The following is a 13380-nucleotide window of genomic DNA, read 5'->3' as shown; positions in this document are numbered from 1 at the left end:
TGGGCTAGCCTTAGAGCAGCCGTAAACCTAAACAGTACCTGCTCGCCAACAGACGTGTAGCCCATCTTAATAGCTGGCTACAGGGGCTGATTCAGATACCGATCTAGTATAGCAAACACCCAGCAGGGGTGACTCGGTTCGACATATTTAGTCTAATAACGTGGTTATCGAACTGGAATCCCAATGAGTCGACCGCGACCCAGTTGGAGTGAAGGCTAGCTTTAGCTAGCTGTATCAATGCGGTTTAAAGACACAAAAAAGGTTTGTAGCTTTTTATTTTTAGTTATGACAAACATTTGAAATTGTATACGATTAGCTAGATAAATAGCATGGCTAGAGCAGTTATCTGGGGCTATTTATAAAGCAAGCATATATAGCCTATCACGGTACGTTGGGTAGTAGCAAGCAAACATTTGCAGACTAGAAAATGGCATAGCTAGGCACGGTTTTTTCGGCCACACAGCAACACAACAGCGGCCATGCCAACTAAGCACGGCTGAAGTCGAACCTAGGCCCTGTCTCGCTGGTTAATCATTAAACCTAAAACATTAGACTATACATCGTGCACACTAGTAGAGTAGATTTTAAGTGAATTTTAGTTAAAAATACGATAGCGTATGTTGCCTAGCTAAACAGTAGCCTAGCTATATAGCTACCCTCAATTGGAACGCGTTACAGTACTAGCTAGCTAGCTTTGTCGATTTGTTATTGTTTACACCCAAACGCTATCTCCACTATTTATACTCTCAGTAAACGTTACATTTATTTTTTGTTAATTGGGTGGGGGTGACTGCAAGGTGTACAATATGACAGAGTTTCCTTGCTCTTTTGTTTATGCCCTTACAGGTCGAAAGAAGACACAACCGTATTTCGGACCAAGGGAAAGACAATGATGGGATGTGCATTAAAATACAACGACATCATTATTTTTTAGCCAACGTTGACATCGGATGATACTTTGGAAAAAAATATAGTTTTTAGTATAATCTTTTTTAATATGGAGTTTGCTAATAGAATCGGCCCATCGAAAGACCTCAAGAGCCATCTGGCAAAAATGAGATTTTATTGCTTTTACTGTAATCACCTTTCATACAGCAATTCAGACCTCAGCCAGCATCTAGTACAGAAGCATTCAATATTCCCATTCAATTGTCAGCTCTGTGAGTATGGAGCCTTGAAAAAAGACAGTATTTTGCAGCATGTGAGGCAAATACACACTCCACCAATGAATGTTACCCCATTGAAGCTAGACAGACGGCACGTTTCTGTTTCCAACACACCACCGATATTAAGCAGTACTTCAACATCAGTGAGCCCATTTGCTGGGACCACAGCATCATGCTCCAAGCCATTTGTGGCAAGATTGGACAAAGCTGGACATTTAAGTGAAACGGTGAGGGTAAACTCATCACCCAAAGTGCAAACAGGACTGTTGGCGCCATTGCGTGAGCAATTGGAAAAGAACCAACCATTAACCGTTTCCGTCCCAAATGAAGTGACCATCCCAGCTGGCTGCTTTGTTGAGCTTATAGAGGTGAAAACAGTCAATGGAAAGAAAGAACTGAAGCTAAGACGTGTCCCACAAACACCAAGTGGGTCTCTGGCAAAGGCTAGTAAATGCGCAACTTCAAAAAATGCAGCGACAGTTAAATCATTAGTGTCCAACACTATCCTGAACAGAAAATGCTCAGGGAGTGACGGAACATGTGCAGCTAACCAACTGACCTTAAAGCGAAAGAATTTGGAACAACCGCATGCACCCAGGAATACTTTGGATTTAGGGAAGCAGTCCACACATTTGCAGACACCAAATCCATCCCAGGGCATTAACTCTGAAAACCTCAATAGAGTAGACATCGAGTCATCAGAGATAAAAGAGGAGATGGTGAAAGAAGAGGACTTAGTTTTTTGTCCCAAAATGCAACACTTGACAAATGTCAAAAGTGTGGCCATGTCGGATAATATCAAGAATGCATGTCCATCCTTAAACTTTAAGTTGGAAACGAATACAGAGTCATCAAATATGAACTTCCCAACTGATCCTCCTCCCAACAATCAACTAAAGGAGGAAAAGAATAGTTCTTTTTCTGACTCACTGTTGAAAGAAACTGTTTCAGAAGAGAACTTACTTGATGACAAAATTACAGGACAAGAAGCATTTCCAGTTATCTCGTGCGTGTTTTCCCTGAGTCGGCAATCAGAAGACCTTCAAGGTTGCTCGCAACCCATGTGGATGGCTTTACAGAAAATTGCCATGGGAGATTCAAGTTTGCCGTCTCTCAAGACATCGTTGATTTATGAAAAGCAGACACTGGCTTTGGTCACAACACAAAAAGAGGACATGAAGACTGGGAACAATGACAACAATGGATATATCAAAGATTTGCCCCTTGTTTATGACCAAAATATATTGGCCAATGCAGGGGAGCAGGCTGACCAGGTAGAGTCAGAAAAGACTGAGGAACTTTCTAAACACATGGAAACACAAACTGTGAATTATTTGTGTGTCAAGGATGAACAAAGTGTAAAGGCTGGAGGTCTTTCAGTGTCATTCCCGCAATGTACCATCAACAAGCAGGACACCTGTCCCAGATTGTCTTCATACCTTACAATATCATTGAAAAGGATTAGGTTGAATGACGATAAGACACCAAATCAATCTTTAAGCAGGAAGCAACTCCACCTCAGACTAGAAAAGAGAAAAAAACAATGGAAGGTATCCAGCATACGGAGGCTGACACACAGACTACATACGTCTGGAAACTTTATTAGCCTTAAGGTTGACCAACTGGTGAAGCATCCAGCTCAAAACCAACCTGTGGTGGTGCTCAACCATCCTAATCCACAAGCTCTGAGGAAGAAGACGGAAACCGAGAGGGTGAATGGCACCTCAGACTCTAAGGTTATTCCAACGTGCCACATCCTGAAGATGAAGCTGAACAAAGTCATGGGACAGAAGTACGAGGTGATGGGATGTACTGTGAGGGTTTATCCATAGGGGCAAGGGGGCATAATGGGCAAAATGCTAATACTGAAACCATTTAGAAAAATGACAGGATTGGATAGTAATTGTATACAAGTACTGTGTGTATCTTGAAACTGAGTAATGTTTGACGACATTGAATTAAGTGTTGCTATCAAACTGCCAATCTGAAGAACAAAGCCGTAACTCACATTATTACATATATTGTCAGATGTTCATGTTTCATCATTACCTTCTCTTACTAGTATTTTATGGAAACCTTTTTCTTTTAGAATTACTTTCAGTACTAAAACAAAAAGTATTTTACAAATGTGGTACCTGGAAGTATTTGAAGGATTGGATTGCTCACCAGTAGCCTACCACCATTTATACCTTTTTGTTCGAATGATGACTGATTCTTTGTCTGTAGTTTTACAGAAAACAAATTACATTACGTCTTTTTTCTTCTTCTAAATATTGTAGCCACATTTCTTGAAAGCATTCTACTGACATTTTCAGATTTGAAAGAAAAAACATTCTCAGACTTTTATTTTGTAAATAGATCTCCATCCATTGTAAGGACATGATCAGCATGCTTTGCTATATTTGTGATCCGTATTGTCATTTTAAATAAAGGTTTTTTGATTAAAGTTGTCACTTACAGATTATCATATGTATTTTTGCATTACAGTGTGTAGACATTAACATATTATAAATGCATGATAAGCATTTGAATAAACACTGCAAACCTTCTGCAATTACATAATTTTCTTAAAACAAACAGTATTAATCTAGTTTTAATTGTTCCGAAACATTCTCATAAAAGCAATGACCCCCCCACACCTGCCTGCCCCAAATGTAACTGTTACAATAATTAATCTGAAGCCTTTTTCTCTTAGTCGTTATGTAGCCATATTTCATTTCAAGAGTTGGCTCAAATCCTCTTTTGTAATTGGGTACATCAACACACAGTTCCTCTGAAATGTGTTAGTTGACACAGTTCTCCCATCGATCAAGGAAACAGGAAATATGGAGTGGAATTTGATGATGTCTGCCACAGAATCGAACATCTGTTGGAGGTTGTTGGAAACATTACAACATGAGGTGTGTAAATATGAAAATCGTCTGTTCATACTTGTGAGGTATGTTTAGGAAAATTTATATTTACTCACATCATTTGACCGTTGGCCAGTCCCCAGGGCATATTTGCAGGTGCTAGCAATGAACCGAATTTTCACATTGTAAACTCTCTTTTCATGGAACACAACCAGGACATAGGGCTCGCTCTGAGAGTTCTTAGAGCAATTCCGCACCAAAAACGCACCATCCTGTTAGTGACATGGCTAATATAAGTATTGACATACAATACTGTACACAACTTCTAAAACAACTATTGCCAGATCATATAACATCACTGCTTTTCTCATGATATGAAATTTTCTGCACAAATACCCTGTTCACTAGGTGTAGGGAATGCTCTGCTTCTGATCGTTCACAGGCTCCTATGTACCAGTCTTTTTCGTCCGTCTGTCAAAAATAAAATGGGTTTTGTTAAATGTCACAGGACATATCAAGCCACGCATTTTATATTATTTACTGTCCTAGGTGTTATTTAATCATCTTACCAGAGTGGGCTTTTCCTTGGAAACAAAGTCATGCTGTTCAAGGTCACCTTTTAAGGGAGGCCATTCATGGTTTTGGCGCCTTCCTGAGGTACTCTCTACATTTAAGATGATAAATTGTCTTTAAATCGCAACTCCAACTCTTAAGTTATAAAGCTATCATTATTTCAGCTATGCAAATCACTTATTAGTTTCAATGTATAACTTAAAATGTGCCATTGTAAGTTGGTCCCTATTATGGATTCTTAAAGGGAGCCCGTATAGTACACTGACTAGATATGATACTATGTTCAAAAGTATAATCTATAAATATACATATAAATATTTAGTCACCTGGAATTCTGCGTCTTTCTTGTAACCTAAATAGGAAACCAACCCAAGGGTTACTACCATGGAGCGCAAACTCTGGGAATATCGAAGACTTCACTGAAATTCTTAGTACCTCATGTCAGGGTGTTGTTGAAATTCAAGGTCCAAAGAATATCTATGGGTGTAGTTACTTGTTTCACTCTCTGTAGACTGTAGGTCTGAAATATTTTAATTTGATCCTTAAAACATCCAACAGTGTTGTATTGTATGTCCTCAATGTGTATTGAATCAAATTAGCACTCACCTGATGAAGTTTCACATACTTGCTAAAATAAAATGTAAATGATAAAAATAAATATAGAAGGAAGTCTTTCAGCTATTTGGTAAGTGTATGTATTTAGCATATGTCCACTTACATTTTTAATTCCTATGTTTGTTCTGAAAAAATAAAGAAGTAGTCATGTTAAATTCCCACAACTTTGATTTCATTATATTTCCACTGTAGGGCCTACTCTTTCTGACTCTTTCAGATCCCTGAGTGTTGTCTGACCACCAGATGGCACTATAACTACATCACATAATTAGATAGAGCATTTCTCACTTCCTCATGCAGGGGTTGTTAAGTTCCATTTCAGACAGCAGGTGCATGAGGTCACTGGACAAGGGCCTAGGAGACCTGTAACCAAACAGGATCTTAGCGGAAACTCAATATTCTTATATTTTAAAGTTCTACCAGCATAGTACTGGACATTGTTGATCCTAGTCCATCACCTTTTGGAGAGTTCAATGTTCTGTCAAATATATAGGGAAAAAGGAATCATGATTAATACACATGTAAGTTGCGGGGTCATAAATATCAATAATTTGTTTAATTAATATTTGGAACACCTGTTTTACCTGGTCTTTTGTCTTCACAACCTGTATTTTCCCATCTTCAACAACAGGTTTTTCAAATCATGGAATAGTTAGAAATTTGACTAATTAAAGTTTAACGTAAACACTATTTCAAGTTTGTAGTTCCATATAATATATCCAAAATTACCCAATGGAGTCCTTCCTCTGCCTGGCTTTAAGTATCGGTTGACAGCAGGTCCTGTATTTCCGGTCCAAAATCAAATGATTACAGTACGGTACTTAAGTTTGGGTAAGATACTTCATGTATTTGACATTTTGCTGATATGTATTTAGCTGCAGTTACCTGGACGATGAGCTTGTTCTTTATTGGCAAATCTAGTATGAATGAGATGGCTGTCCTATAAAGTGAATATGAATAAGGAACATATTTACATATAGAGTGATAATTAAACTGTTGAAGGATTTATTTATGTCCAGGTTGACTTCACCTTAACAAAGAAACTTACTGCAGATTCTGGGTATAGACTCTTAACAGTCAAAGGTCTTCGAATGTCCCTGTCTTTAAATAAGAAACAAAGCAAAATGCAAGGTCATCATCATAGCTGCCCCTTCCACTGTAACAGAAAATACTGTAATAGAGTAGTCAAAATGACAGTAACAGTAGATGTAGATAATGAACTATCCCCACAACAAAAGCTGCTCATTCTCAGCCAGGGCAGGGATTTTTATAAAGGCCTAATACATATTATTTTGTTTACAAGTGAAAATGCTTGTCTGTGTCTGTTCTTGCCAAAGAACTCGAACATATTTCAAAGATAAATGAACTGTCAAAACCTATGGTTTATTTATTTATTTATACTTATTCCTCATCTATTTTGTCTGTATGGTATGTTTGATGTTTTCTTGAATTGACCCTGAATAAGAAACAACAACAAACCAACAGAAACTCTTAAGACTTTAAATTGTAACAATCTCTCATCCAAAAGTGGAGCAACACTGAGGCCCCTGACTGTGACTGACTGTGGGGCCACATCCACTAGAGAATCATTGGCCCCCCCACCCTAGTTTCAGCATCATTGTATCTCTTTGTTGGTTGGCCAACAGATGGCTCTAGAGACTCACACAGGCCTTTTGTATCAGCATGAGGTCTCCACTCCACTTTCATTCTCACCATGGTTTCCTACAGCACAGTTATTTCAGCCCATACTTTTCTCCCCAGTCCCTATAATTAAGTTGGATCTACTCTTGAGTTTCAAGTACAACTTTGTGAAGAACGGGGAACACAACAGAACTATACACACTACGATGTTTTTATTTCTCCATCATTAGTTGATACAGGCTAATCATATTTTAGAAACAGAAGGATTAAGAGGGCCATTCCTAGTTTGCAACTCTTCCTCTCAACTTTGTGATTCTGAGTACTATGCCATATTTTAGATTTCCTACCTGCGTATTCAGTTTCAGAAAGAGGGGGTCTGGCTGGCCGGATCTGCACGTCAAACTTTTCCAGGTCGTCCACTGTGTGGTACTGTGTCTCCTCCACGTTGTTGGACACATGATGTTTCTGTTTTGCCTTCTTGACTCTCTTATTACGTTCCTGTGGAGAAGAAGGTGGAACCTCTAAGATGTGAGACGCATGCATATGTGCAGGAACATGAGAAGACATTTTGTTTTCAATGTCGTGAAGGTACGTTCTGTGTGAGACCTCAGAGTTAGCAGAGGTATTGTATCACATGAATAGTTTGAATCCCCCCTTTCTGTTAAGGCAACAGATTTACCCAGTCTTATATTTTACCACATTTATTCAGATTGAGAGTTAGTGTTGGGTCATGTTTTAATCATGTTTTGACACAGCGGCACTAACACCTAGACTGCAGCTATCATGAAGTCTGTCTTTTCATGCCTCACTTCCTTCTCCGCGAGCTGCACCCCATTAATGCCTCATGATGCTTTCACACACATTAGTCTACCAAGCTAAAGCATGACGGACTGTGCAGTGACCGTGGGGTGCTGGGGGGCAAACTGCTAGCAATACGGCCAAAGGTTGAGGCCTTATGGAAAAACTGTGCAGTGACAGTGCATGTCTCAGAGAGTTTATTATGGCTATCAGCTTAGTTAATGAGCTGAGCCATTCTCCCCATTAATGTGTGTTTGGTAGCATTACTGTGTTTAGTACATTGCCTGCATTAGACATTATAGCCCAAATATTGTATGTTTACAGGTACTGAGTGTGGGGAACTTGTTCTTGGCTTTCAAAGGCTAGACGTAGAGGTAAAGAGTTGTGGCCACTATAACCTTCCCCTGGGGAACAGTGATGTGGAACCAACAAGTAAGAGTTTGAAAATGAGAGCCATTACTCACCATTATCACAACAGACGCATAGTTTATCTCTCTCTCTTGGGCTATCAAGGAAGCATATGAAAAACCAAAAACAGCATTAGTTTGGCATTGAATGCAAGGCTCAGGCCTTCAAAAATCTTTTCTCAGAAAGAAGAGATTTGTATGTTTTTTGTACAAATTGGCAATACAACCAAACCTAAGCCTCTTAGTCAGAATGATGAAGGGTGAGCTCTGCTAATATCAACAAAAACATTTGAAAGTTAAACTTCCTCCAAAAACACTTTATGATACTGTATAAAATGGTGGGGCTTCTTGAATTCTGACCAAGTACAAGCAAAAAACATTTCAATTTGTTATCACTGTAAAAAACTACAAAGGGCACCTGTGCGGTGAAGTGCACGCTGAGTGGCAGTATTAGTGTCGGGTCTGTTTCTGCACAAACAAAGAATATTATTAGACATGGATTAAATCAGCTCTACAAGTAAAACTTAGTAGCACTCAGTGATTTAAATAAATATGTACAATAAATATTGCAGATGCTACATTTCAGCAGTACAGAGCAAGTTATTCCTAGATTGAGTCTAAAGCCTCTATGCTCTTTCTTTGCATTCATGTTTTTTGATGAAAGCCTCAAGTATTTTCTGATATATTTCTACTATCAACTGAGTCAAATGCAAAAATAGAAAGACGAAAGTCAATGTCATAAATGTACTAAATGGGGAACTACCATTTAAATCCATCGCAGGCCTTTTCCTGCATGCTTTCCCTTCTCTCTCTCTTACATTTCCTGTCACTCTTCACTATCTCTTCACCATCTCTGCCTAAATGGAGCTGAAATGCCCTAAAAAATATAAAATGTTATATAAAAAATATATGCATATATAAAGAAAATTACTATTACTATTTACAAGCATAATAGTAATTGATAGACATTGATAGTAATTGATACAAAATAAATAATCTATGTTCACTGACAACTTTGACTCATTCTAATCTTTTGTCATTTCTGAGAACTACTCAGTGAGATCATGCTTTAATCTTTGTTTGTAACAGAGCAGACAGCTGCAACAAGCCCACAACACTTCCTGTAGCAAAGCTTCTGTGAAGACCCTTGACCTATGCGTGTATCTATCACATGGGCTTCTGTCAACCAGATGTGGTTGACAGAAGCAATAGATAGATAATTTCAATAGAAACACATTTCCATTCTCTAATACTATGTCTGGGAACATATGTATCTGAAGGACTTGATATTCATTTTACAGGAAGTTTCCTGAATGCACTCTTACAGGATGTTGGATAATTATAGTTCAAAATAGTTGGCCTTTAAATTTCTTATCTTTACAGGTATAACTTTTAATTTAAGCCAAAGCGTTGTGACATTTTAGCATCTGCTCTCCAAAGAGCAAGAGGTGGTATCATGACATTTACTCTTTTCATTGGATTAACTCTCCATCTGGGCACATTTCTATTTCTGGAGTAAAAATTATTCACACTGCTTTATTATTTTCAAGTTCTTCCAGGTTACTCTTGAGAAACCCTTGGAGAAAATGCCCTTCTAAATGCACAAAATCTGCACAAACAAATCCACATACTACATATTGAAAATATAGTTTAGGTTACATTCCTGATTTAGAGAGAATCTATTCTGAAGTTGTACAGAAATGCTTACCTCACAAATAGGTTATCATATGTATCGGACCATCACATGCCAGACCAGAGAATCAATAAACAGTGTAGCAACATCAGAACCCTCTGACCTTATAGAGTAGCACTAGGATGCAGTGGCTTCCTGTTTGTTGCAGGCAGCCATACCAGAATGTCTCAGCAGCTACAGCACAGGCGCACAAGGTCAGCCTATCTCTTGTGGGTTTCCTGTGGTAGTATAGCCTCACATCCTCCCAAAGATTACCATCTGGCCTCTCATATTCGCATTGATGCTTATCTATAAGCTGTAAGACACCCCCCCCCACACACACACCCCCAACTCCACCCCACCAACACCCTGTTGTCCCTGTCAATCTGGCCCCTCTGCCCATGCCGTCATCCTGCAGAATCCAAGACGGCAGCGCCCTTCTTCGTCCCCACCCTGTCACAGAAAACAAAGCTCTAATTTCACAGCCTGGGGAGTTGAACACACGTTCGTGTGAGGTATCTGGGGTGGGAGTTGGCCACACGATGGTATGAGGTATCTGGGGTGGGAGTTGGATTGTCTCTCATTACAATCTTTCTTCTGATTCTAAACTTTTCATTTGAGTCATAAAGGAGGAATTCACCTGCAGAGTTGGCATGCATAATGTGTATAATAATAGAAGAAATGCAGATAAAAGTACAAGATAAAAGATAATATGAGATAAAAATATTTATTAACACTATTTAAAATAATGACAATAATAAAAAGATATGAGGAGTGAGCACAGTGTGATTCTGTTCAAAACTCTTGCCTGATGTTACACAGCCTTTCAAAAGGCTTGCAAGAGTGTCTCATGAGTGAAAATAACATCAAAGTTACAGGAAATTGGAGTTTTCTATTTTTGAGTCATCATCACGTACTATGGGCAGGTAACTCAGAGCTCAGTGGCTCTCAGGTAGTTTGGTTTGCTACTGAAAATCCCTGCAGATATCAACATCTCTCTCTCTCTCGCTTTCGTGCCACTCTCTCTCTCTCTCTCTCTCTCTCTCTCTCTCTCTCTCTCTCTTTCTCTCTGAATGTGTTAGGGTTGCACAGTGAGGACAGAAAATCTGGCCGGTGGGGTTATGTCTCTGATAAGAGTGTGTGATTTTCAGCTGTGTGAATAATTAAAAGCATTTGTGCAGATAGCGATCTGAATCTGCTTGGCTCGGATGCTGCTGGACGGATACAGGGGCTAGGGGATGTGTGCGGAGCTGGGGGGCAGCTGAGGTGGCATTACTCCACCCATGCCCCAGCCTGCCTAAAGCAGGAGGCCTACCACACTCAAGGTCAGGACATGATGGATGGATGAGAGTGAGTGTCTCCCAGAGATATGGAACACACCAAAGTGTCGGCCTGGTTGTGCACCATTTACGGTTAGGTTGCACATGTACTGTACATTGCTTTTATATGTTTCACAGGTCACAGGAGGCCGTTTAAATGCTCTGTCTTATTGGGTGTGCTCAAGCCTTCGGCGAGAGCACAACCTTTGTTCTCTCACATATATATTTATTTATTATTTATTTTCGCCCCCCTAAAACTCAGTCAATATTTGGCCTACATACACAACGGCGCTGTAAAAGGTTCGTCTTGGTAGCGATTGCGTTGCTTCTATTGGAATTTACGTTCCGTTGCATGGTTTGGGCTTAAGTTAAGTTTTTGTGGTGAAAAGTGAAGCTAACGGTGGCTAATTTGCTAGCCACAGTCACTGACGTTACTAACGTCACTACGTCACTAACGTCACGAAAACACGCGTGACTACCTGTAGCAGAACATTCGTTTCGCATCTGTTAACTTGGGGGATAGCTAGGCTAACTATAGCTTTACTGCAAGGCAGCTGCAGGAACGCCACAAGCAAAGAGGCCAGGGTGATAACTATTTACTCATTTTACTTTGTGATATGACACACAATTGTGATGTGTAATGTACAATATTAGCTGATATTATTAAGGAAGTAAGCCCACATCTACTTTCGGAAACGGTAGTCTACTATTTCACTGAAATATTAGCATCATGACATTAGCCTCTGTTGCCACATGATGTCTATGAGTGGTCTATGATGTATCTGTTTTCAATCGTTAAAATAAACATTCCTCACATATAGTGGTTTCAATCCAGTGTATCACTGCAACGCTGTAGCCTACGCGAGACACACGACAAAAACATCTAACATACACAGCTGTTTAGGAAGTCAAACGGCGACAGAACATGTTCGGCACTCCCCTTACTTAAATCAAAAGTCTATCTAACTACTAACCTGAACTTCATTGCCACAGCCTAAACTTTGTCAATCTGTTCATGAAAATAATTAATTTCAGCCTAAACCGTACAACGGAACGTTTAATCGAATTCAACCAACGCAATCGCTACCGAGACGAACACAGCAGTAGTCTACTGTACTGTACTGTAGTAGTAGAATTTACCGGGGCAGCTTCTCCACACAGGGCTATATCGCATTTTGCGTTGTTACCTTACAATGATCGCTACCAGTGAGCTTTTTATGAATGAGCGATTTTCCACTAAATAAATGTGAAGCTTATTTACGTTTTGGGGGGCATATTTTCAGTTAGCAGATGGTACTGTTTGAATCGCGATTCCATCTTCTACTGCCGGGTAACGTCGTAGAATAATCTTCAAAGGGGGTTCTTTATTAATGAATGAATGCAATGAGTAGGCTAAATGCATGAAAATATCACGAGAAGGGAAAAACTTAAAAGGACGTTTAAGTCATAGAGATTAGGTCAATTTGTACACCGGTCTGCCAAATGTATTAGTTTTGATTCAACGATGAGGCTGCCTCTTGCAGGGGAAATGAGAAGACATCCATTTCATTCTGCACTTCACTCGTATTTTCAGTTGTAAATGAGCAGCAAAAAAAATGCTTTTAAATCTATGTAATCTTTATAAATAATAAGTATGCATTTTTATATAAAATACAGAAATATCAGTTGTAAAAATGTAATTAAAAAACGGACCCCTGTCCAACCGACGCAAGCAAGCACACCCTACAATTTCCCCAGAAATTGTACCCTCTCTAGTTATACCTATTATACTGTGCAGGTGTACAGCGTGCCCATCTAACCATCTGATATACAGACTATGATCTACATTCATGCATACCATGTAAACATTCCTTACATATTTTTCTAACTATATGAAATTACCAAAGTTGTTATAAATTCATGTAGCAAGTTTAATCTATTGTTGTCAACAAAGGCTTTATAACTCTTCTGGTTTCGGGTGTCTGTGATGACATGCTGTTTCACAAGGAAATGAAATGTGTCCTTACCCTGTTACTTTTAAATAATAACAAAATACATTCTCTCATGAAGTATCTGAAGGTTAACGTGAGCTTGATAGTTTGAGTGAAAATTGCTCTTACCCCCTCCTAGGTCCTTTGGGAATGCTGCTGAAAGCAAACACTGGTACTCCTGCCATATAGCTGATATAAGTGACTTCTGGACTCAATACAAACTATGTGACAAAGTACTTAGAATACAAATAGCTTTTTATTCTTGTTGTGACAAGTGCACCTAACTTAACACAGTGTGTAGAGGAGAACGTCAGAACAACGGTTAAGGCCCTTTTGACCACAGGTTATTTACTGTACTCCGGACATT

At 39.2% G+C, this 13380-nt stretch overlaps 2 protein-coding genes across 3 annotated transcripts; one reads left to right on the top strand and one right to left on the bottom strand.

The window, feature by feature from the left end:
• The first annotated feature begins 27 nt into the window (after positions 1-27).
• Positions 28-3617, top strand: LOC134032425 (RE1-silencing transcription factor). The gene is made up of 2 exons (XM_062476397.1): positions 28-261; positions 847-3617. The coding sequence occupies exon 2, from the start codon at positions 998-1000 to the stop codon at positions 2996-2998; it is 2001 nt and encodes a 666-aa protein (XP_062332381.1). The 5' UTR covers positions 28-261; positions 847-997; the 3' UTR covers positions 2999-3617.
• An 84-nt stretch (positions 3618-3701) lies between these two features.
• Positions 3702-9839, bottom strand: LOC134032426 (B-cell linker protein). Of its 2 annotated transcripts, none has more exons than XM_062476398.1 (18): positions 9761-9839; positions 8471-8520; positions 8110-8319; positions 7195-7345; positions 6255-6307; positions 6092-6146; positions 5936-5986; positions 5791-5825; positions 5665-5684; positions 5495-5569; positions 5310-5331; positions 5198-5219; positions 5027-5111; positions 4918-4943; positions 4588-4682; positions 4415-4489; positions 4135-4290; positions 3702-4032 (listed from the first exon to the last, which is right to left on the bottom strand). In XM_062476398.1, exons 3-18 carry the CDS (start codon positions 8110-8112, stop codon positions 3880-3882), a joined length of 1077 nt encoding a protein of 358 aa, XP_062332382.1. In that variant the 5' UTR covers positions 8113-8319; positions 8471-8520; positions 9761-9839; the 3' UTR covers positions 3702-3879. The 2 variants fall into 2 exon arrangements, with proteins under 2 accessions (XP_062332382.1, XP_062332383.1); XM_062476399.1 differs by having other exon boundaries at positions 8110-8150.
• Positions 9840-13380: the final 3541 nt, after the last annotated feature.

This window comes from Osmerus eperlanus, chromosome 13 (genome assembly GCF_963692335.1).
Source record: "Osmerus eperlanus chromosome 13, fOsmEpe2.1, whole genome shotgun sequence".
NCBI classification, from domain to species: Eukaryota; Metazoa; Chordata; class Actinopteri; order Osmeriformes; family Osmeridae; genus Osmerus; species Osmerus eperlanus.
Note: the sequence above shows the minus strand (reverse complement) of the source record. Positions and strands in the feature narration are given on the sequence as shown.